General features: G+C 37.8%; 2 protein-coding genes across 3 annotated transcripts; one reads left to right on the forward strand and one right to left on the reverse strand.

Moving 5' to 3' along the window:
• Positions 1 to 1,847: 1,847 nt before the first annotated feature.
• On the reverse strand, positions 1,848 to 3,430 carry LOC131321294 (uncharacterized). Its single transcript, XM_058352291.1, has 2 exons — positions 3,279 to 3,430; positions 1,848 to 2,298 (listed from the first exon to the last, which is right to left on the reverse strand). Exons 1-2 carry the CDS (start codon positions 3,428 to 3,430, stop codon positions 1,851 to 1,853), a joined length of 600 nt encoding a protein of 199 aa, XP_058208274.1. The 3' UTR covers positions 1,848 to 1,850.
• A 14,210-nt stretch (positions 3,431 to 17,640) lies between these two features.
• Positions 17,641 to 25,493, forward strand: LOC131319338 (probable protein phosphatase 2C 75). 2 transcript variants are annotated; one of them, XM_058349544.1, is made up of 4 exons: positions 17,641 to 18,631; positions 18,788 to 19,138; positions 19,820 to 19,925; positions 24,932 to 25,493. In XM_058349544.1, the coding sequence occupies exons 1-4, from the start codon at positions 17,642 to 17,644 to the stop codon at positions 25,252 to 25,254; spliced, it is 1,770 nt and encodes a 589-aa protein (XP_058205527.1). In that variant the 5' UTR covers position 17,641; the 3' UTR covers positions 25,255 to 25,493. The 2 variants fall into 2 exon arrangements, with proteins under 2 accessions (XP_058205527.1, XP_058205528.1); XM_058349545.1 differs by lacking the exons at positions 19,820 to 19,925; positions 24,932 to 25,493 and adding an exon at positions 19,250 to 19,797.
• The last annotated feature ends 354 nt before the right edge of the window (positions 25,494 to 25,847 follow it).

Here is a 25,847-nt window from a genome sequence, read left to right on the forward strand (position 1 = left end):
AACCAATTTATATACAAGTTTCCAAGTTCACAAAGCACCATGCCAAGTTTTACCAGTACTCAAGTTTGGGGAAGAGGACAATCAAGTTTTTGGGGAGATCAACGTCAACGTTGGGAAGGAGCACAATCAAGTTTTATGGAAAGTCAAGAGCAAGGGTGGGGAGGAGCATAATAAAGTATTTCAAAAATGTTGAATGCGAATGATAACAGCGAATAGTAGAAGACTTGCTTATTGATATAGGGAGTTTCTTGTATTCTGTTAGAAACTAATTTATGGTAATTCTCTCATTCATGTTTTGTGGTGAAGTGAAAATTATGTGGTGTTTCTATCATTTTGTTTAATGAAAAAGGTGTCACATTCAATGTTGGTAACAGTTGTGTATGCATTTCAGTTTTGAGTTTCAATGTTGGTAACAATTACTTCAAAAGTAGGTGTTGGAAATTGAGTTTCAGTTTGGAGTTTCTGGACTGGTGGAGTTTGAGTTTCTAGAATGTCCTTGTGTCGTGTCCGTTTTCGTGTCGGACACGGTTCGTGTCCTAGTTTTTGAAAAATAATGTGAAACATTGGTGACAAGTGAAATTTGATCCTAATAATAATGGAGAGTAGTTCACTTGGTTGTTCTATGGAAATAATGAATATGTATTGTTATTTTCATTGGTCAGGACATTGATGAATCTGTAATAGTATTAGAGCATCCACAATGTAATAAGCAAATTGGTATGGATAAGCAAACTTAACAACAATGTTAAAAAAATACCTCACATTGTAATAAGCAAAGTTACAAGTCTTTTAGCAAATAACCAAATTCCACCCATCCCATAACCAAACTTAACAACTTTTACCAATAACCAAAACTTAATAACCAAACCCAATAACCAAATTCAAAACTAAAAAATTAAAAAACACCTCACATTAGAATTGTCTCATCAAGACGAATAATTTGGTGTGGTCGGGTGTATGATTGGAACTTGTTTGCAATTGGACATAGGTGCATTGCATATTGTGGGGTTTTTTTTTTATAGGGATACAAAAATAACCAATGTGGAGGTCAAGTTTGTTAAGTTTGATTATGAACTAAATGGATAATCAAATGCTGACGTGACACATTTTGATTATCGATTTTGATTATTCCCATTGCGGATGCTCTTAGCATTACGACTGCTTTGTTGAACCTGTGAATGTTGTAAGGTTGCAATGTGTTGGATTATATTGGATGAATGCAATTTATATTAGTCAAACGTATTGTATTGTATCCGTATCGTATCCATATCCGTATCGTATCTTGAAAGATGTTTTGTGTCGTATCCATATTGAGTTTCATTTTTAGTTTCTGGAGTGCTAGAAATTGAGTTTATGGAATATCCTTGTTTCGTGTCCGTTTTCGTATCGGACACGTGTCAGACGCTGCTCCTTTTTCTCCTCGTCATCAAAAAGTTAGGATTTCAAACTTAAGTATTTTTGTTACCTCTTGGCCTTCTTTTTCAACAACATACACACCAATGCAGGTGTCTAAATGTAATTAGCATATGCAGGAAAGTATAGGTCAAAGCAGTTTGGCTTGCTGTTACATTTTCAGCATAAGTTGCTCATTACCGTAGCTACAAAATATTTCATGCTGATCTTGTAGTTTCTATGAGGCTAAGTTGTTTGCCAAGTTCATGATAATGCCTAGAGCTGGCAAAAGGGGACACGACGTAGTTTCTAGTAAAATTTGGGCAGCACCTCCCCTATTTTTATCCTAACCCGACGTCTTGCGTCTCGTTTAGTACAACAACAACATGTTACGCACAAGCCCACACTGGGCATTTATCATCCTAATGACCATTCACAAAGCCAAAGTCATAAAATCATCAAGCACATTCAAGTTTAAAGTTTTGAAACAACAAAGAAAACCAAACATTGTCTTCAGAAAACCACGAAAGCAACAAAAAATAAATAGAGCAAACTCTGGCATTCACTAGAATGATGAGCGTAATACATAGTCTTCCAGATACAAAAACCATTATATGGGCATTACATTTATCCTCTCCCTTAAGCTGCGAGCAAAAAATAAAAATAAAAATAAAAATAACTACTATCACCACCCTCACTATCATCGTCCTCATGCTCCCGGCTTCCTCCTCCTCCTCACTACCCGTCTCCTCTTCGTCCTCATCCTCGTCATCGTCGGCATCGACACTGGAAGATGTTTGAAGCATCATTAGGATGTTCACAGTAATAGCTACAACATGAATGGGTTGTGGCATGATACGGGTCTTCTTGTTGTCCCTCGCCGCGTTTTTCAGCCAATTCCAGCACCTGTTAAAACACACATCAATTAGGCCATCTTCTTTGTAAACCACCTTGCTCAAATTCTGAAATAAGTTGATCAGCTTGCAAAATTAAACCTTGGGTAAATCTAATTTCCGCACACATTTAAATGAGCAGTCATCTCAATAAGACCCTTGTCAAGAAAGCGAATCAGGTGGATGCACACAGACTCGACGTTGAAATGTCTGCCATGCTGAAAGAACAATTGGTTAATGTCTTTAGTCTAATGAAGGTATGTATCACATGGCTTATTTGGTTTTTCAATTGAAGAGGTTACTGGGATAGCTACAAGGAATTCAACTTGTTTCTCTTCTTTTCCTTGGGATTAGCCAGGATTTTTATTCCAATATGAACCAGAACTGGATGTTTTTTTTGAGTTTCTCATATGGTGGTTCTCCATTTGGGTTGATAAGCCTACTCCAGGGAATGCTCTTATGTATTCTATAGCTGCAGTCTATACAATCCAATGTGCAACTATTTTTTCTACCAAATGAGAGACTATATATTCATTTGAAGCATTGTCTACAGAGGAGAATCAGATAGGCATTTCAAGTAAGTCTACCACACTTCTAATAGTCATTTAATTGCCTATTAACCTATAAAATAAAAAGCAAAGGGGTTAAATTTCACGCCCCTTGAACATCTTTCTTAATATTTAATCACTTGATCTTGCAGTTTATACAAAGGTAAATAAAAATACACAAACTCTCTGTAAATTCCCTTGGTCCTTGAAAAATCCCAAGAAAGTAGAAAACTTCAGTATATGATCGAAACTACATTATGAAATCATGTACAATTCTTATATTAGCAATACACACTGTGGTTCAATTTGGATTCAAAATCCTAACTTTCAATTGAAATCTCATCTTTCAATTCCAAGCAAAAACGAAATAAGGAAAAGCAAAGATACAAAAAACCCTAACTTTCAATTGAGAGAGAAACGAACAAAATAACGAACAGAGATAGACCTTGGCGGTGTGTGGTCGCGTTGGAAGTCGTGAAGGCAAAAATTGCCACTGGTGGCGGCGGTGGAGGGAAGGTCGCCGGTGGTGGTCGCCGTGATGGTGTTGGTCTGGTCGTCGTCCTCCTCTCCTCCTCTCTCTCCCTTTTTCTCTCTCATCGTGCGCGTAGAACCAGATGAAGTATTTTGATCTTTTTTTTTTTTTTAGGGACGCCCAAAACGACGTCGTTTTGGGCTATCCAGGGTTGGGGCATGGGCTGGTTTCTTGGTGTGTAGACTTATTGATCAAAAGCATGAGAAGGAAACGACTCGCCCCGTTCTACTGAAGCCATCCACCTCTTTATTCCTCTTCTAAAGCTAGATCAGAGAGAAAATTACTTAAGAGTGCTGCATCAATCTCGTGGGCTACCTCGTTGCTTTACAGAATTTGTAATTTTGCTACAGTTCCTTGTTATAAGGCCATCCACAGTGGTATAATCAAAAATGGATAGCCAAAAGTTGACACATCAGCTTTTGATTATCCATTTAAGAGGTTGCTAAGCTTAACAATGTTGAGGTCCACAATGGTCACTTTTAGTTCATAACCAAAATAAGGGATCCACTACAATATATATATATATATATATATATATATATATATATATATATATATATATATATATATATTTCTCTCTCTCTCTCTCTCTCTCTCTCTCTCTCTCTCTCTTTCTCTCTCCTTATGTTTTCCACTATTGATCACTTCCCTCCATTACATTTGGTGACTTTCATCCCTCATATTATGAATTTGAAAAAAAAATCATGTACTCAAAAAAAAAAAAAAAATCAGATGTGCTCTTAAATTTGGAAAAGAATGCAAGATTCTTCATGTACTCAACCAGAGGGAGAGGAACGAAAAAAGAATAAAATAAAAACGGAAAAAAAAAAGTGAAATATCTTAATCCAGCGACAATGAGTTGAATTGTAGATGATCGAAAGATACGAGCTTTACTTTTGGAGGGAAAGAAAGAGAAACAGTTTGTGGGTAAAGAGAATGAGATATAGAGTAGGCGAAGAGGAAAATACCATTTGAAACATGCGTGTAAACAATTTTGGAGCCAATTAACTTATATGGTGTTTGATCCACAAATTTTGATTATTGAAAAAGGTTGCTAGTTTTGGTTATCCAAAGCCCAAAATTTGATTATTTCTAAGAATGTTGCTAAGTTTGATTATACTATTATGAGCCATTTTTTACACCAACATTGTTAACTTTAAAAATAATTTGCTTTTGATTATACCACTGTGGATGGCCTAAGAGCAAGTTTATCAGTAGTTTGGTAAAATTACTGGTAAACAGTGTATTTTTTCCATTTTACCTACTCATATATCTTTCAACGTTACATCAATACTATCTATTTAACCTATTCTCTATTAAAATATTATTACTTTTATTTTCCTTTTTTTCTTTTTTAGGAGAGAGTGAGAGTGAGAGAGAGAGAGAAAGTAAAAAAGAAATGGGAAGCCTGTGAACAGGGCTTCGGTAGATTTACCTCACCATTTCAACAAAGCCAATTTACCTCATCTTTTACCTCTTCTGCTGCTGCTTTCTTTTATGGGTTTTCCTTCTGTAAAATAGCAAAAAAGCCAATTTATCTCATCTGATATACTTGCTCCAAGAGGAAAGGAACTATTCACAAGCTACTTAATATTTTATTATTTTATTTGTGAACTTCTCCCCTTTTGTTTCTTTATTTATTGAGAGATGCTATAACCACACCTAAAATCACACACCTAAATGCACACTTTCACAAAACACAAGGGTCCCACACACACTGCGTGTGTTTTGTGAAAGTGTGTGTATTGGGTGTGGTTTTAGAATTTTTGTTCTTTATTTTGTATTGGGTTGATTGAACGGGTGTGAACATCTTATTTTTCTGATCATATTATTGTAAAGGGTCATAATTAATTTTTCTCTCTAGGAATAATTAGGTTTTCTACGGGTCCCAGACTCCCAAATAAAAAGCAAATACTTAATTTTGAGAATTCTAGAGATAAAAATTAATTATGACCTTTTAGAATAATATGATCAGAAAAATAAATTTTTTGCACCGATTCAAACAGATTGAAAATTAGAGTACTTAATTTTTATAATAGACCGCTATAGAGTATTACATTTCAGAAAAAATAAAAAATAACATCAATATTATTTTGGAAGAAAAAAGAAATAATATATTAATCGACTACAAGTTAGAATAGAGAGTCTGATGCAGTATGCGTTTTAAAAGTGACTAGCTAAAGTAATAAAGTGGTATTTTAAGGTGTAATTTGGTCTGAAATTTAAAGAGAATGATGCGGATGCTCTAATGTTTTTAGAAAAAGTGCAAATTTTATTCTTATTCAATTTTTTTTTTGCATTTTATTAGTTTTGTGCCAAGCTTTTGTGAATTATTGACGAGACAAATTGAAAAAGTAAAATATTTTGAAAAATAACTACTTTTAAATAAAAAAAAGTTAAAAGTAAAAAAAAGTTGACAGTGGTTATTTTCTAAAATATTTGGGTTACTTGACGAGACAAAGCAAAATAATCCACAAGAATTTGACACAAAATTAATAAATACAAAAAAAAATTCAATAAAGACAAAACGTGTTTTTTTCTAAAAGTAAAATATACTAGTGTTAGTGGAACGGGTCAATAAAAACCATGTCTGTTCCTCCCGCCACTGCCAATGACGTCTGCCTCCGTTTGCTTCTTATCGCCGACCACAAGTTCAAACCAATCCCGCAAGACCTCCTCGCTTCTTTGTCCAACCAAACATCAAACAACGAACGGATCTCTATCTTATAAGATTGTGGAATCTCTATCCAAATGTGATCTTCTCCCACTCGACAACAAATCTCTCTCCGTTTACCATCTCCAATCTCAGAAGAGCGTCGTTTGAGTGATTTTTGACGGTTAACTCATATGTACATTTTTGTCGTAGAGAAAATTTGGAGATTTTAGATTTAGGGCTTTTTCAGTTTATGGGTTATCATTTGGATTTTTTTTTTTGTTGTGAAATTTGAATTGTAGTTGGAAATTATGTATTCAATTGAATTTGTTTTGCGCTACTGTTTCAAATAGACGGTGGAATGTGAATTTTTTTTTATTGAGGTGTACGGTTGAGGGAAAATGCACAACAATAATGCTAGGGACACTCTACTCAACCACTCGCTCTCACATATGTGTGGAACCCACATCTAATTAAATATGTGAGCCTCACAATTATGTGAGAGGGAGTGGTGAAATTTGTTGAATTACACAAATTGTAATAGAAAATAGCCACACACACAAAAAAACCAGTTTATTTTGTTCTAAGACTTGATCTCATATGTAACAGACAAGAGGAAAGAGGATTTTTTTTCCCTTTTTTTTTTTTCAATCGGTAGGGAGAGAAAAGAGGATGAAAGCGAAAATTTGGACTGAAGTATATTCGAGTTGCAGGGCTACTGTTGTGGACGTGTGTAATTTGGTGTAGTTTTCTATAGGGCTGTTAGCCGAGACCGGAAAATGGATCGAAACCGAAAAAATCGGACCGGACCGAATTTTTTAAACCGGTTGAATAATTTTGATCCGGTTTATGTGTTTTAAAAATCGGTCGAAACCGGACCGGTTATATATATGTGTATATTATATATATATATATATATATATATATATATATATATACACACACACACATAGGGGAGGGGTTGAATTATGGGTTTTTAGTTGATATTTTGTGGTGTATATTGGTCTAATAAATATATTTATTATATAAAATCAATCATATATATATATATATACATATGTGTGTATATATATAAAACTATATATAAAAAACTGTTTTTATGGTTTAATTATGTTTTTATGGATTTTTTTTTATGAATTGGGCTTAAAATTGATCCTTTTGTTGGGCCAAAAAAAAAAGGGGTTGAATTATGGATTTTTGGTTGATATTTTGTGGGTTGAATTGTGAATTTTTTGATGTGTTGGGCAAAAAATATGGCCCATGAATGAAAACCGGATAAACCGGTTGAGCGGGTAGAAACCGGACCGATTTATCTCAACCGGTTCCAGTTTCTAAAAATCTCAAACCGGATAACTGATTTCGACCGAAAAATACACCTAAACCGGTTGAAATAGGACCGGTATCACCCCTAGTTTTTTAGGAAGCTGTAGCCTGTAGTTGTCCACTTTTTCCCCCCATGCCACGCATTTTCATGATGCGTTACTTGCATGCGTGGATTTTGTTGCCACGCAAGCTTCATAAATTGACATCACGCATTTTGGTAATGCACGATGGACTATTTTTACAAAATTTCAAAACATGAACATTTCTCCAATTTGTTTCCAACATTTGGACAGATCGGCGAAAAACTCGATTGAACAATGGCTTCAATTCGTTGTATACATAGAGCGAGATGTTTTTAATGGGATTAGTAATGAAGTAATCATGCAGAACTTTCAAACGATAAAAACTCGTTGGGATCGGTTGTAAGAATATTTAACAACGAATATTTAGACTTATGTGATTATGTTTAGAAGCTTTTGGAATATGAGTATTATTCTACAACTTTTGTGCCTTGTAGAAAATATTTAAACTTTTGTGCTTAGTATTTTTTCACTTCCATCTTATGGTGATAATTCCTGGCTCCGCCACTGGTACAAGAAGCCCCTGCTTTTTTATTGCTAATTGGCATAACGTCTGCCATGGCAAACTAGCTTCCATGGCATAATCTTGGATAACTTTCGCAAGGAAAGGATTTATAAGTCCATTTTGTTAAGCATATATGGTTACAGAAAATCTACAGCCAACCAAAACTTACACACAAGTGGTTTCAATGTGGTAATCTATACTATGTATTTGACGACCTTTTGTGAATCCAATATTTTTTTTTCAGAATGAAGGCATTCATCAAATTTTATGAGTCCCCCACTCAGTTATTTCAGTGATTCCTCAAATTTTGCAAACATATGTGGGCATTCCAGCATCAAAGCTGCACAAAGAATGTAACGATTCACATTGAATTGCCCTGCTAGGTAATTGTGACGACCCGAATTTTTACATTGCCTCAAAATAAATACATCTCCAATAATTACAAGTCATCAAGACAAATATATATGGTGGGCCTAAAAACCTCCAAAATGATATAGATTTCTAAACAATCTCTAAAATTGAATCTTTTAATACTCCAACTCAGGTCCCCGGCCACTAACTTGCTTTGCACCTGTAAAATATTAAACGCCTGGGTACTATATGCAATACGAGGACAATAAACATGGCTAGCGTTAAGAATATGCTCAATAAACAACGATAGCAAATCTAGTAGGATCATTATGAACGTTTTCATTTGTAGCCTCCTACCCGGCTTATCTCGGTAACATGCCAAACACCACCCAGGTCAAAATCTGTATAGCCACTTGGGGCCCATAAACATTCTGAACTTCTCGTAGGATAGTCAATCATACATCTTTCATAACTTTGTGACCTGGTGGGCTTGCATATGTACCAATCTGTTCTATAGCTTTCAGTCAAATACTTTCCATGTCACGATACAAGAAGTGACAATAACTGAATCAAAAAACTTAGACATCAAAATGAGTACAAATATGAGAGAATCAAAGAATACTCTTTGCAAAGAGATTTAGCTATGAATGTATTACACACTATCCGGTACCTTAAATCACGTTCGCGGTCGTAAAAGCATGAATCCCACTTGGCTGCTTCCCCTACTCGACTTCTCTGTCTCTATAATAAGACCACAACTACAATTGTATTCTTCTTCTTTATACAAAACTTGATGACTGAATTCTAGGGTGGACACACGTCCATTAATTAAGCTATTTTATCTTCCATCTAACATGTACACACAGTACTTATCCCTCAAGAATTCCATGCATACAGTCACGTCCGCTTCCTTTTTTCCCCTTAAACTTTGTCTTCACCTCACTTAAAATATCATGTTAAAAGAAATTTGATTCTACCGAAATACAGATTAGGTTTTTAGGGGTGTTACTGTAATAAGTGGGAATAGTTGACAGCCTAAAATAAGAACTAAGACTGCTTAATAGATCGAGCCAGGACATAGTACAAAGTCGACTTACTCTTGGTAAGATTACTCCAGTATGAGGGATATTATAGTCAAGACTTCACACAACTTTCCGCAGCTAAACCATTAAGAAAAACATCTGCAGTAAAGAAAATATAATCAACAATCAAATATACAGTTCAGATTACTCACATTCTGTATCAGATGCTGAGCATCCAAAAGGCTCTTGGTTTTGTAAAGAACAAAGTGATACGGTACACCAAATAATCAGGAGGGCAAGAATCCCAATTAACATGGCCCATTCAATAAGAACATCGTCTACTTTATGAGTTTCCAAATATAGTCCGTATTGATAGATAAAATGCAGGGCCGGCCCAATCCTAAGGCCCAAGAGGCCTAGGCATTGGGCACCACAATGTTCAATTTGTGGGACGCTCCAATTTTTTTAGTATTTGGATTTGACTAGGGCTCTTTTTTAGCCCAATATCATAAAAAAATGCCCATCCAACATGCAAATAAAGGCCCAATATGCAAATAAAGGCCCAAAAACTCAGATGACCCAAAAATTCGGTGGCATTTTTGTAAATTAGAGAACTAATTGGTCCATTTTCGAAAAAAAAGTAAACCAAAGCTCTGGCACGTTTTTTCCATTACTCTCTCTCTCTCTCTCTCTCTCTCATCTGGAAACTAACCACCGACATATCATATCACAATTACCCCGACCTATTGTTCTTTCAATTCTTAATTTTAGCTACGGCTTAATTTTGACTTTAAATTTTCAATGCATAGCTAGTGCTCAATGATTTTTATTTCCCTCATAAACTCCTAGCTAGAATATATTTTCCAATTTTCTCCCCTCTCTCTCACCCCTCATCGATCCTCTTCTTCATCTTATCCGTTTGTTCAACTCTCTATATTCTCCTTCACTAATTACTACTTCCTCCGTCTCTAAATAAATGTCCGCCGCACAAACCTAGACCTTTAAAAATATGTTTTTTTTTTGTTAAAAGATTTAAATTTTTTCACAACATAAAAGAACTCATTGATATCTATTGATTTGTGAAAAAAGAGAGTCTTTTTATGAAAAAAATGCATCTTTTTAAAGGTCTAAATTTGCTGAGACTCAATGTAGTACTATTTTCATTAATTTTCTCAACAAGTTTTCTTGGTGGTCACACAGACTGTTAGGTTGTGTTTTCGTAGAAATGGATTCAAGTAAAGGAATTTGTCATGAGGAACTTTTGCTTCTAGAAATGCAAGACGAGTAATATTCAAGTGATACTCATGCATTGTTGAGATGATATGTATTTGCTTATTTGAAGACTTTGTATTTTGTGTTCGTAAGTAATAATTAGTAGAACTTTATATTGGTTTGACTTTCTCGTATTTTGATCGTTGCTGTAAAAATTGTTAAGTATTAGGGGCATAATTTTTTTAATTTGGTCTTGGGCACTCAAAACCCTTGGGGTGGCCCTGATAAAGTGATACTTTCAGAAAGAAGCATTGAGCAAGAACAAAATTAGAACGCGGCTTACTGAGTAGTACAACTCAACATTCCGAAATGCGTAGTTTGAATTCCTTCAGCTCCTTTCTCTTACGACCAAATTCATTTATGAGCCAAGAATGATTTCTACGAGCCAATCAGGCATGCAACCAGTTGTAGCTAGTTTAAGTCCTTGACAGATGAGTTCATTGACCCATGGAACCATAGCAGTAGCGCATGGACCTCTTTTGATTGTCACAACAGCCTAAGAAGAAAAAAAGAAGAAGCTATAGTTATAAGAAAAATGGAAAAAAACGAAGACGTGAAACCATAAATAAACCTAGCTATACGAAAGATGACCATAGGCTGCAGCTAAACATATTCGAAAACCATCATAAAAAGGAATGTATATATATATAGGCGCGCGAGACTAGTATACATAAACTGTGCCTCAAATAGATTAAGCATGTGTGAGAGCTAGTATGTGCAGAGTTAGACTTGCTAAGATACACCTACAAGTATAAACCAGGTAATTGAAAGTTTCAGTTCGAATAGATCCCTAATCAATCAAACATACAATCCCAAGATCAAGCATAGAGGCAGAGTTGTACAGGAGCTATGATATATATATATATATATATATATATATATATATATATATATATATATTTACTATAGAGATCTCCAAAAATCTAGTAAAACATTAAAGTTATTTTACTTTGTCATGTTGTTACTTTTAATATATCTCAAAGACGGAAAATAAACACACATGGGCATTGCAATTGTCGACCAGAATAGTATATATACTAACTTAATGTACTACAAAAGCTGCACAATGTATTGAGTACGTTTTTAAAATTAAAAGATTTCTCTTAAATAAGCCCCCCTTGCGCCAAAAGGGCGGTGCGACTGCCTGATCAGTCGCTGATAAAAGGTTGAATTAGAGAAAGAAGGCAGCCATGCCCCAGGAAGCATAGTTATACGTCGAAGCTGCATATCCTTGGTTGGGGTCGTCAATTCGATCGAGGAGAGAATTCCTTAAAGAGGGGAAGTCCTCTGCTCTTTTTCTTTCTGACTCCGTCACTGATTAAGCACGAAAAGCAGTTAAAACAAGCAATTGTTCCACCATGCACAATTTCTCACCTTCTTCACTGCATGCTCAAAAATTTCGTAGCCGTCTAAACATAACCGTGAATTGCGAAATCATCCAAAATAAACACTATAATAGTAACTCTCATGACTGATAAACGCAAAGTACGATGAGAATTGATATTAGGGCAGATCCGTGCATGCCAATAACCTCATAAACTTAACGACAAGAATTGGAGGATTTTACACACTATCGTAAACCCACGTCTGCATTTTTCGTAGAATCTACAGCGAATTGCCAAAGCGTTTGATACATACTCACACCAGTAGGTACGGGGGATTGAATCCGTCTCCGATGTTTTGAAAACAGGGATTCAAGCTGCTGGCATGCATCATGCGAAGAACACCGAGAGCTTCACCGCTGATAAGATTCTACCTCTCAATGGGAATAAAATTCCCTCCCGCCGTAAAGTTTGTCCTGAAACCAGTGTAATTTTTTAGTTTAATAATCATGTACTCACCGAAATATTTTTCTTATAATATAGATCTTGTTAGATAGATTTCCGTGAAATTTTTTTGAACGATGTAAAAAAAATTAAAAAATTATTTTAGTGAATATATTATTTTTAAGTTTGAAAATTATATGTAATTTTGTTGGAATATAATCAACCTCAAGGGACGAGGAGTAACACCCAACTAATCCACAATAATCGTACTTTTAGAATGAACTAATTAATCAGTATAGTTATACGTCCACACCACTTCAAACTCAATCAACAGTTAGTATTTAGTATTTACTCCTACTAATCAACAGTAATGATACTTTTAGAACGAACTAATCAGTAGCTGTTGGTACAGTTGTTATGGCTAAACTCATATAGTAGCTTTTTTTATCAAGATGATGAGTCATTGACCTTGTTCACAATCATTTTGGCATTTTGGATTTGGATTTAGAATTGTAGGTAATGATTGTTGAGAGAAATAGAGTAATGATTGGAGAGAGATATAGAGAAAAACGAAAGTAATGATTGGAAGTAGGAGTAATGAGTATAAAGAGAAATAGAATAATGATTATAAATCCAAAACCCTTAAACGAACAGGGTCTGAGGGTTTGGGTACTCGGCTACTCGGCATGCAAGCATTACAAAAAATCACGATCACATTCGTAGGCCATCTTTCACTCGGAGGAGCATTTGTCTGTTCAAATCCATACAAATCTCTGTTCTTAATCGTCATAAGTTCATAACACAGTTACACAAATCGCTGGGAGGAAAGTTGCGTTGGTTGCAGTCCCTTGCGTAACTTTGTTTACGATCTTTTAGCAAATTTGAAGTTACTCTTACCTTTTTCAAAAAAAAAAAAAAAAGAGTTACTCTTACCGTAAAAGATGTCTGGTATATAAGAATGCTTTAAGAGTCCGGATCTTCTCATATAGTATATATTGATCAGAATCCTCATGCCATGGAAAGGTAACTAGTAGTATTTTGAAAGCGTGATGGAGGTACTACCAAAGATTCCAGGTCTTTGTCCGTGATTTGCTTGTTAAACGAAGCCATCGACTAAACAAACAGGATAAGCATCTGTAAACAATTACAGTATTTTGTCTGGAAAATTGTACTACAAATCCGAATCAGGACAAAGAGCATTGCCGGGTCATATTTAAATGCACCAACTAGCTAGAAAAGTCAAACTTATAAAAAAAAAATGACTCCAACAATTATAGATTATACAAAAAGAAAAAGACTTTCAACGATTAGATTATAAAAAATGACTCCAGCAATTAGATTATACAAAAAGCAAAAAGACTTCAACAATTTGATCAGATGAGTCTTCGGCCGGCCTTGTCAATGTTTCCTCACCGAACACGTACCATGCAAATGCTAGCTTGACCGTTACGATTCGTTAGTTTAAATTAAAAGTAATGTATTATGAGAGAATGATCTATCTCGTAAAATTAAAATAAGAATCTTAACGAAACGGAACCATTTTTCAAATTAACGGATCCTTTAAGGGGGTCCGGTGGCACAGGCCACCCCCTGTCCTAACTTGCCATTGCCAAACACCTCCGAGTCCTAAACTCCCAAACAAAAACCGCAGCTTTGTTTTGCGACCCCACCAACTATTTTTCAACTATTGTTGATGAATGATTAACCTATAAAAACAAGAAGTTTTGGGGAACACATATACTTTTACGTATTAAATACTCTTTTCATCTTTAAAAGATTGTTCGGTCTGCAAAACGAGAACTTAAATAAATGCATTTTGGTTAAAAAAATTCAATATTTTCCTACAAGATACTACTCTATATATCAATGGATTCTTTTAATTTTTTGATTTTTTTTTTGAATTTGTTCTAATTAAAATGTATCTTTGAAAGTTTTCAGCTAGACAGATCGGATATTCTTTTGGGGACGAAGTAATTATATTGATCTTTAATTGGGTGCCACCTCCAGGTTGAAGTTCTGGATTCGCCATCAGTTGCAAAATACACCCAAATAAGATCTTAGTGATTTGATCCGGAACAGATGTGCGGGCTCGTATTTATAATCTCTTCTGACATGCACACAACCATTAACTCCGAGCGGTTTATCAAGTGGGCATGAGAATAGCTAATAAGTGTTTGTCTTCCGTGAAGTCACATGTTTGAATCTCATGAAGACCAAACATTCCAAATCTAAGGGGCCACTGGAGCGTTTGTCTGGTCGTTAATTTTACGATCCCGAAATTAGTCGAGGTACATGCCCGTAAACATGCTCGTAAACTGACCCAGCATCTCCTTATAAAAAAAACACACACACATAACCATAGGTACAGCAAATTTCAATAGATAGTAGCTTTGCTGTCTTATTGCCAATTATTTGTCAAATCAGATCTCATACAGGAAGAAAATCGTGAATGATTATGTTGATCAGTTTTTACAGATTCATATGCCAAAAAAGTCAACCTAGCCAATAGGCAAAAGGGCCAAACACTACTCGTGTCGAAAATTTTCTGATGGGAAAGTGGTCCAAAAAGTGAATATATATAGATGTACGTGTTCATTTAGAGCTACCGTCTCTATCGACTATTTTATGATCTCTTTCCAGGGGTGATTTTTTTTTTTTTTTACTACTTTAAACTTTCACAAACCTTTTAAAGTACATCTTTACACGTTGCATAAGTTCAATGTAGAACTCATTCCCTATATTAATAGCCAATCTTTAAAAGTTAACCGAGTCTCAATTTTCTTATTTTTTGGTAACCGAAGAACAACCTTGCAGCCAAGCTACTAATGGACCCGACTGCGCAATCCAAACCTCGAGAGAGACTAGAACAACAACTCACCGCCATGGCCCCCCACTTAAATTATAATTTGTCTCCAGGGGGAATCGAACTCTGTTATGTTGCAAGCGCAGATTTAACTCTTACCATGTTGACAACCCATGGGTAGGTCAATTTTTTTACTTTGTGTCATATAACACGTATATATACGTACACGTATATAGACGTACACGTCTTTAAAGAGTCTAATACAAATGCTCTTTAGTATGTCGCAAAGAATGCAAAAGATGATTTTTACATTGTATTCGTGAGACAATTAAGCTGCTTCCAAATTTCTTCTGTCGGTGTGATCAAATTTAATACTGAGAAACCAACTATTTGCAAAAATAGGTTGAGAATTGAATAACAAAATGGTGTACCTAGCCAATTGACTCAAGTTGGTTGCAAAATAATTAAAGAGAGCCAAAAAGGAGAAAAAGAAAGTAGTCACTACATGTACAAAAAACATACTATTTGGCAACATGTAAAAATGTCACCAAAATAGCATTTTTGACGCACAAGCTTTTGCTGTCATATATTGCTACTTTTTAACTACGTCGTTTGATGAGACAATTAGAAATAGAATGCAAATTAATGAATACCATTTTTCAGTATCGAAATTATATATGGTACATGTTTTCAACATTATCGCAGAAATAGACATCATTCAAACATCTACAAACACAAAAGGTAAACAATAAAAAGAGTATCGACTAGAGATATGTGGCCCTACAACTGTTAAGCATTCCGGCAATCGAAAAAGAAAAATGATAGACAGTGTCAAAGCTGGTGGTCATGACAAGGTTGCACAATACCCCCAATGGAAGAAAGCGTAAATAAGAAAGTGTCATTATATTGAAGACAACTGTGGCGACCCGCATACTTACCGGATCCCTCAGTGCATGCCGTGCTTTATATCGATTCATCTTTGTCTCGTGTTCCTAATCCTTGTTTTGCGGGTTTTGCTGATTGTGTCTTCAGCCTTGTGGGGATGCTTGTGTTTCTTTTGGCTTTTGTGAGGGTGTTATGTTCGGCTTTGTTTGTTTGTTTGTTTAGTTTTGTTGGATCTGTGTTTTGATTGTCGGGTTATTTTAGCTAGCTAGGTTTTATGTGTATAGTCTTGTTTGTATGGACAAGTATGGACGCTCTCAAACGAGAGAAATAAAAAGAGTATCATCCATAACACGAGGAGTTGCATACGTACGTAAAAGTCAAGTTACAAAACCAGATCAATGTGCGATTACGTATCGAGTTCCCTGTATTTAATTATTTAACGAAGCCTGCCTACCGCATGCCTAAGGATTTTCTGCACATTAATTCAAGTAGCCACCATCACTTTCAAGCCGTTAATCACCAACATTTTCCGAAGGAATAGGATACAAAGGAAGACTTTCAGGAGATTACATAATCATATTCGTTTTTTTCTTTTTTATATATCCGTCATCAATCGTGAACTTATCTGGATAGAAATTAATCTCAAGGTTCCACACAAAAAATCAAATTCGGCCCTCTCTCTCCAACAAATGAAAAAGGTTCCCTAGGTGAGAATTTCACCACAAAAATCTCTTCTCTTTTTCTTTGCCAGAGTTTTTATAAGAGTAGGAGTCAAATGTGACCAAAAAAATAATGCAGCAGAAGATTAGGGAATATTAAATACTTATTCATAGATTGAGAAGATCTTTAAATAAGCGTTGCGGGAGAATCCATATTTTGTTCCTGTGGCTGTAGATCGAGTAAATTTCAATAAAAATAAAAGCATCGCCCTCATGCGTACTCACCACGTGTCGTACCCAGCGCATTTTCTCTAGGTGCCGGATACGGGAGAAAAAACACTAGCCTCACGCGTCGAGCACCCCCACCACCCTCCCTGCAGAGTTTAGTGGTCCTAGATTTCTGCCAGGGGGCCCTTGAGGCCTTCGCTTCTCGCTGACATATGGCCGCAAACGGATCGAGAGCAGCTCGAGTATTGAGTTCGTTTAGTAAATGAGTTGATTTTAATATTCGAAAATTTGCTCGTTTCGAAAAAGTAGGTTTGATGCATTCACAGAGACTTTTTACGTAAATAAATCGAGCTCGGCTCATTTACGACAAAACGAGGTTCAAATTTTTGACTTATCTAATAAATGAGGCGAACTCAAACTCGCCTTGTAGCTCTAGTAGATCCTAGTATATGAGTCGAGAGTGACCCATGTGCCCTACATGAGATCTGACGGCTGTAAGAGCGTCTGTGACGGGTAACGACAAGAATCCGATCAACGTAGCATCGTTTCCCTGACAACCGTAAGTACGTGTCAAGGTGGGACCGCACACGTAAGCTTCGCGGCGCTGCTTTCCGTCTGAGGTTGCCACGATTGTACCAACGCCCAGTTCCAAGAGAGAGAAAGTAGAGAGAGTGAGAGAGAGAGAGAGGGACAGGGAGTCTATTCGCCGAGAGAATTACAGAAAGCTACATGGTGGGCCACCCGTCCCCACAAAAAGCACTGACAACGCAATCGTGGTCTTTCTCAATTGGTCCACGTGTGCGATGGAGACATGGCCTTCTCTTCATTCGGAGAAAAATAATTCAGATTTCATTCGACACGTGTCGACGTTCATGTACCCAGCGCCCCGGTATATCGCGATACGGTAAATTGACCAAGGGTAGAATTAGAAAGCAAGCAGAAGACGTTTTGCGGAAAAGGAAGCGTCAAAATAAACACGTGGCGGGCACACAGCCTGTTTTGGTCGGTAAAGGGCAATTGGGGCAATTCGGGCATTCTAACTTCAACCCCCAGAGTTGGCTACCGGAGCTGCTTCCACGAGAAATAGAGAAATTTCACCACGTTGCTTTTTCTTCTCTCTCTGTGCGCGTGTATATAAGTCGACATAGATACTTCTCTCTCTCTCAAATCTTGTTTGAAAGAGATGGTAGCGGCCGGAAACGGTGCTACGACGGGCAGTTCGCTTGTTTCAGGTCGATGCGACTGCCAATGACCGCTGTGCACTCTAGACAAGGACAAAGCAGAACGATGCAAGAGGAAGATGATGACTCGCCGGCGAAATGCCGAGAGCGCCGCCGCCGGAGGATCGAGCGGAGGCGCTTGGGCCCCCCCACCGCGGCCGGTCCTTCTTCGTCGGCGTCTCCCGCCATTGGAGAGAATCCAGCCGATGTTTCAGACGGGAAGAGAATTCGTACGGAGGGAGCCGCAGATCTGACGTCGTCGTCGTCCGGTGATGAGGTGGAGGCGTTTCCCGGTTCACCGTCGGTGGGCGGGATGGCGACTCGGGTACCCGGTCCGGCCACTGATGTAACGCCGGTTTACGGGATGATGTCTGTCGCGGGAAGGTCACGTGATATGGAGGACGCGATACATGTACAGACGAACCTTTGCCGGCCGGAGTTTAACCGGCGGCTTCCCGTGCATTACTTTGGCGTTTACGACGGACATGGGGGAACTCACGTAAAGAGCTCACCCCCAAATCCTTTTTCGATAACGAAAACCTAGATCTAAAATGACGATGTAACCCACATTTAACAACTGAAACATGCAATCAAGCAGGGGCATTGCTGTCATAAACCGGAATAAAATTCTAATACGTCTGATTGATGTGTACAGGTGGCCGCCCTGTGTAAGGACAGGATGCACCTGCTAATGGAGGAGGAACTGATGCGCGTGGGACAGGCTGGCGCCGGCAGCAGCTCGAGGCGGGAGCCGGCGGCGGAGGGGTTGTACAGGGCGGCGATGAGGAGGTGCTTCGAGAGGATGGACCAGGTGGCGCTGAGCACGTGCGCGTGCGGGAGCATCGGGTACCTGTGCGGGTGCCACCCGATGGAGGTGGCGCTGTCGGGGTCCACCGCCGTCGTGGCCCTCGTGACGGCTAACCACATTGTCGTGGCCAACTGCGGCGACTCACGCGCCATCCTCTGCCGCGGCGGCAGGGCCGTCCCTCTGTCGGAGGATCACAAGGTAATGGGTAAAATTCTCCGATTTACTGCATGTATACTCGCGGGGTGCGACGGACACGTGTCCTGAGTTTAGCATCTTTTGAGGTAACAGCTCACCATTTAATTATTACAGTGGTCAAAAAATTTCGAGGGGTTGGTGGGTACAAGGAGGGGTCCCAGACTAGTAACCGATGGTTCTATTCTGGAGCGGCGCTAGTATAGAGACACGTGTACATTTTGAACGTTTTGGATCGAGTTCACTGATTCAACCTTCAACTCGGTCAAACTCACTTCTGACAATTGCATGAGGATTTCATCATGGGGTCCCACGTGTTTGCCACGTGGGCCAGTTTTTATTTTTCATCGTCTGCATGTAAAAATGTTTTGTCATCTCTTTGTCTAATCTAATGAAAAGGAGGAGAGAAATAGGTGAGAAATGGTGGGAAAATCTCAGATCCACGATTCCTACGAATTTCACGTACCAGTTTTCCTTGTAATTCCACGCCATACATAATTTCTGTGATAGGATTTCATAATAGGGTAGGGAATTAGATTTATGTTTCTCGCGCTAAAAATGATATTTGCTGGGACTTTAACAATCATTGGAGTTGTTGGATGGAAACCATTCAAGCCATTCATACAAACTAGAAAAAAGAGAGTTAAAAGAAAAGAGTGTGTATAATGATCGCGACTGTGGTTGCAGCCCGATAGACCAGATGAATTTGCAAGAATCCTAGCTTGTGGGGGGAGGGTGATCTATGTGAATGGAGCCCGAGTCGAAGGAATCCTTGCTATGTCCAGAGCTTTAGGTAACATCTCTGGACTTCAGTTTAGTGAAATCATGCTAATGTAGAACTTAATTGAATGATTCACAAGTCATCAGCATTGTCTTATGCAAGTCATGTGTTTTAATTGTTCTACTGAAAATTTGCTCAAGTAGCCGTCCACAATATAGATTTGGTAAAAATATTTGATCGACTTTCTAAATTTGTATTTGCATTAATTTTCACATTTTAGGTTATGATGCTCCTCCTTTATTTTTCCACAATGTAAGTTGTTACCATAAAATTTGTTGTAATACTGCTAGGTGTCCTTTGAATCCTATACGCATTTTAACCTATAAGCATTTTAAGTTATATATAAAATGGATCCCTTCCCTTGCCTCAACATTGAGTAGAATTGAGTTGTACGTAGATCCGTTGTGACTTGTGAGTTTCCAAGCATGCATGCAGAGGAATGTGTCCGCTTTTTGAGATGTTGAAATGACCATATTATTTGTGTCTTAGCTTTTGAAAACATGAACAGTCTGCATGGAAATTTTAATGACTGTTCGTATACCAGTAACAGTTTGTCATTATGCGTGGCATTTTTATCTAGATTCTAGATTTGTTGGCTAATGTAACGGTTATGAAAAATTTAGTCATTTTGTCGTATAGGTACTTTTTCCAAATTGGATATCTTACTTTTGTCGTTTGTTAGATTTTGTTACTTTAGACGGTTATGTATGTTTGCATTAGTTACCCAGATACTTAATTTTGCCAAATCAGATATCTTACTTTTGTCAATAGTAAGATGTATCCTTAACGGTCAAGACAAAATGCACTTTATATGGAGGGTCTGTAACAGCATGATTAATTATTTTGGCCTTTTCACGTGGTTGTCGTGATATGTATGTGGGGGGCTAAATCAACCGAGACCTTCTTGAACCTTTCTTCCCGCTATTGAAACGTAGGGGGATAACGTGGAGATCTTCGTACCTGCAAACCGGGGGGGATGTTCCTCTGGGAAGAAGCTCCGACGAACAAGTCAGTAAGTGGAGGAGGGAGAAGAAGTTTAGTAAGAATGTATACTAGGAGAGAGGAGAGTGCAATAGTGAATTTTTTTAGACCCTTGCCCTAGAACGGACACTCTTGTATTTATAGGCAAGGCTTTGAGTGTTGGGCAAGTCGGCGGTGCTCCTTACACGCCTCGTGAAGCTCGGTTGACGTCACATGTCAGAGTCATTTAATGAACGCCGCTTCCCAGGGTTTGCAGAGCCACAATAGTCAATGTCTCAGGAATGTCACATCAGACAGAGATGTCACTTCGGCTATCAGAGAAGACACCTTGCCTATCAACGGAAGCTTCCTGAACATTCCACAACTACCACAGCTGTACATCATCCTCGAGAGGACACGTCGACGAATGGTTATCGGTCCGCTGAACTTAAGAAACGTCCGCCAAACAGAGAAAGTTGCGCAGGGCGAATATACTTCACCGGGCGACAGAAAGACTTACCGAGCTACGCGTGAACACGCCGTTAGGATAAGAAGCTAAAGCTCGGCCAGCTGCCTGAGACTCGTCTGACGTTCGGTAGACCTGTGATGAATACTGTCGGGACATGACCCGACTTACAGACGAACTGAGACAACTGAACAGTGGGTTCCCCTTGTGACCCCTTTGAACTCTTCGAACTTCTGGACATTTCGGCCCACTGCAATGTATTAAGATGGTCCATGGATACAAGATTGTCGACCGTTGGGATTTATTCTTGTAGACGGTTATGTAAGTTTTCATGCGTCAGTTTGTCAGATACATTATTTGGCCACATTAAATATCTTACGTTTACCAATTGTAGAGATATATCCTTAACTGTCATGACAACATACACTTGATTTAGGGTCATTAACAACATCAGTGATTAAGTAGGCCTTTTCACATGGTTGTCGTGATATACGTTAAAATGGTCTACTAATACAAGATTGCCAGCAGCCATAAGCCGTTGAGCAGTAATTTAACTTCTACTTGTTGCAATTTATTCCTGTCCCACCTTAGTCAAATTGGATACCGACATCCTGAATAGTTTTATCCTCTCCACGACAGGACATGAGAATTGGTTTTCTTGTTTTTGAAGCTTTTTATGTACTTTTTAAAAGTGAAACTCAAGCATGCTTTTGAAGAACAAGCGAGAGTAATGGCATTTTGTTGTATCATGTTGTTTATTAGTGATGTCATTCATTCCTTTTAGAAGTTCGTTGAACCTTCTTATTTTCCTTCCTTTTTTTGCTTGCGTGTGCCCTTCCTTTTGTAATACTATTAGATGTGATTTGAATCTTACACACATTTTTAACCAATATGCATTTTAAGTTATATAAAATGGATCCCTTCCCTTACCTTAACATTGAGCAGAGTTGAGTTGTACATAGATCTGTTATGACTTGTGAGTTTCCAAGCATGCATGCAGAGCTATAAAGCACCGACACCTCTAGAGGTCAAAGTGTCGCAGTATCCGGATACGGGGACACGCGTGGGACACGTGTCCGACACGCCACGTGGCGTGTCTAATAATTTAATTTAAAGTTTTGAGGGGGATACGGTTAAGGACATGACTGGGGATACAGGGGGACATGACGGGGTCAAACGGAAATTTTTTTTAAAAATTTAAGGGTCTATTGTAATTTCAAACTGTAATTTTTTTTTTTACAAATTTTTGGAGGTCAAACTATTACTATTAGTTAAATAAATAAATATACACGTGGCGTATCCCTTTTTTTTTTAGAATTTCCATGTCTGTGTCTGTGTCCGTACATCATACATGCAGAGGAATGTGTCTGCATTTTGAGATGTTGAAATGACCATTTTATTTGTTTCTTAGCTTTTGAGAACATGAACAGTATGCATGGAAATATTAATGACCGTTCATATACCAGTAATAGTTCATCATGATTGTGCATGACATTTTTATCTAGATTCTAGATTTGTCGGCTGATGTAACGGTTATGAAAAATTTAGTCATTTTGTCGTATAGGTACTTTTTCCAAATTGCAAATCTTACTTTTGTTGTTTGTTAGGATTTGTTACTTTAGACGGTTATGTATGTTTGCATTAGTTACCCAGATACTTAATTTTTCCAAATCAGATATCTTACTTTTGTCGATATTGAGATGCATCCTTAACGGTCAAGACAAAATACACTTTATATAGGGTCATTAACAGCATGATTGATTATTTTGGCCTTTTCATGTTGTTGTCGTGATATGTATTAAGATGGTCGATGGATACAAGATTGCTGACTGTTGGGATTTATTCCATTAGACGGTTATGTAAGTTTGCATTAGTTTGTCAGATACATTATTTTGCCACATTAAATATCTTACGTTTGCCGATTGTAGAGATATATCCGTAATGGTCAAGACAACATACACTTGATTTAGGGTCATTAACAACATCATTGATTCGCGGATCAAAAAAAAAAAAAAAAAACATCATTGATTCAGTAGGCCTTTTCACATGATTGTCGTGATATACATTAAGATGGTCTACTAATACAAGATTGCCAGCAGCCATAAGCCGTTGATCAGTAATTTAACTTCTACGTGTTGCCATTTATTCCTTTCCCACCTTAGTCAAACTGGATACTGATATGCCGAATAGTTTCATCCTCTCCACGATAGGACATGAGAACTGGTTTTCTTGTTTCTGAAGCTTTTTATGTACTTTCTAAAAGTGAAACTCAAACATGCTTTTTAAGAACAACCGAGAGTTTGTTGAAGCTTCTTATTTTCCTTCCTTTTCTTGCTTGGTTGTGTGTGCCCTTATCTGCAAGCATGGAGAGAAACCAATAAATAATTGTTGTGAAATCGGCTTTGGTTAGATGTCGTCACGTGACTTTAAGGATTCCTAGTGAATGTCGAAACTGAGACCAAATTCCATGTTATGGTACTGTTGCACCAGGTTCTTAGTACCAAATCAATGGATGATGTTGGATGGATTGGTGGTTTTGTTTTAAGGAAAAAGAGTCAGGCCGTTATTTTTGCCCCAATTCCTTAGTTTGCAATTTAAGTCCAAGTGTCTTTGTAATAGAGTATGCCATACACTCATAGTTATGCTTTGTTAAGAAGTTGGTTGTCCTATGGTCCAATCTCAGGAACAGTGAAGTTAAGCTTTTTAGACCTGAGCTTCAAAAATTCACAGATTCAGTTCGGTGTTTGAGTGCGAAGATATAGTTCCGCTCATGCTATTTAGGCATACATAAGAGATTGACTGTTTTTATTGTGGACAGTTATGTAAGTTTGCACCAGTTTTTCAGATAACTAAGTTTTCCAAATAGGATATCTTACTTTTGTTGATAGTAGGGAGTCGTTCCTTTGCGATCAAGAAAAAATAGACTTGGTTGATGATCATTCAAAGGGGAAAGAGATTAATTAAGCAGGCCTTTTGAATGTCAAACAAATGCAAAATGGCCTCCAGCCATAAGCCGATGAGTGGTCATTTATCCTTCTACTTGTTGCATTGATGTTTTTTTCCGCCAAGAGCCTAACTAGCGTGCTGACATACTCTGTCAGGATAAAAGCATTTCACCCCCTTTTCGTAGCTTTTTATGTACTACTTTCTAGAAGTGAAACTGGCATGCATTTGGTTGTTGCATAATTAATTGGCGAACGACCGCATTTTTTCTTTTTATCATTTCATTGAACTTTTTTTCCCCATCCTTCAAAGCATGATCATTGTTTAAACCAAATTCCATGTTATTTTGGGCTGTTTGCACCAGATTTTTTCCAACAGTTAATCTAATTGAAGGAACAAGCTGGTTGAGTTTTGGTTTTGCTTTCAATGTCGTTTAGCTTTTAGCTTATTGGGTTGTTTTGTTCCTTATATGGTAATTCTGTGTGTGACCAAGCAGGGTTAGGCAAATTCTTTTTCATTCTAGGATTAGGAAGTCTATGGTTTGTAAGCTACATACCCTCCTATGTGCCACAAAAAGAAAAGATATGATATTATGTGATGCACATGCTATCAGTACCTCTTATTCTTTCTTAATTTGTTTTTCAAACAGGAGACAACTATCTGAAACCGTTCGTGATATCGGAACCGGACATTACCTTCACAAAACGTCACCCGCAAGATGAGTGTTTGATTCTGGCGAGTGATGGACTGTGGGACGTCCTATCAAACGACTTGGCTTGTGAGATAGCCAGCGAGTGTCTTCGGGAAGGGAGTCCTCCCACTGCGCCTCGGATGCAAGAAGATGAAGGGGCTGCAGTGGCATTGTTCCCGTCTCGTAGCGCGTCGGCAGCCACGCTGCTCACGCGCCTCGCTCTGGGCCGGAGAAGCTCCGACAACATCAGCGTCATAGTCGTTGATCTGAAGAGGCGCTGATCGCGTAAGTATTACTAGGTTATAAATAAAACTTACTAAGAACTTTTCTGTTGATATGAGATAGGGCCTTTACAGGGTTGCATGGTGGAGAAACTGACCATGCACCTCTGAAACTGAATTGGGAGTTTGGTATAGTTTTATCTTCATTTTGGTTTTGCAAAAGTTGCATCCTTTGACATAAGAGATGTGATGTTATATATAGAACATAAGTTTCATGTATAGTAAAACTTGCTTTATTATGGAGTGCTGTTTTTATATTTTATCAGCATATATCAGTTAGTTTACTACATGATTCCTGTACTGGCTGACCATGGGGTTGTGTGGTTTTGGCCATGGATTAATGTTATGTTTGGAGTCGGGCTACTGCCATTAGCCGAACTCCAAAAGCTACACCATATAATGAGTGCATTTTTGCATGAAAAGACTCCTCTTAAGTCAGTCACGCTTGGGCTAAAATTCTGGCTCCGTCACAAGCTAATGGAGACTTTTGAGGTGAGAAGGAAAGGGTTTTTATGAGGTTGATTTTTTTCTTCCCATTTCTCTTTGCTTTTGTTCTTTATTAGAAAATCCCTGCCTAAATTCAAATCCAATTA

The sequence above is a fragment of the Rhododendron vialii genome, chromosome 3a (assembly GCF_030253575.1).
Source record: "Rhododendron vialii isolate Sample 1 chromosome 3a, ASM3025357v1".
NCBI classification, from domain to species: Eukaryota; Viridiplantae; Streptophyta; class Magnoliopsida; order Ericales; family Ericaceae; genus Rhododendron; species Rhododendron vialii.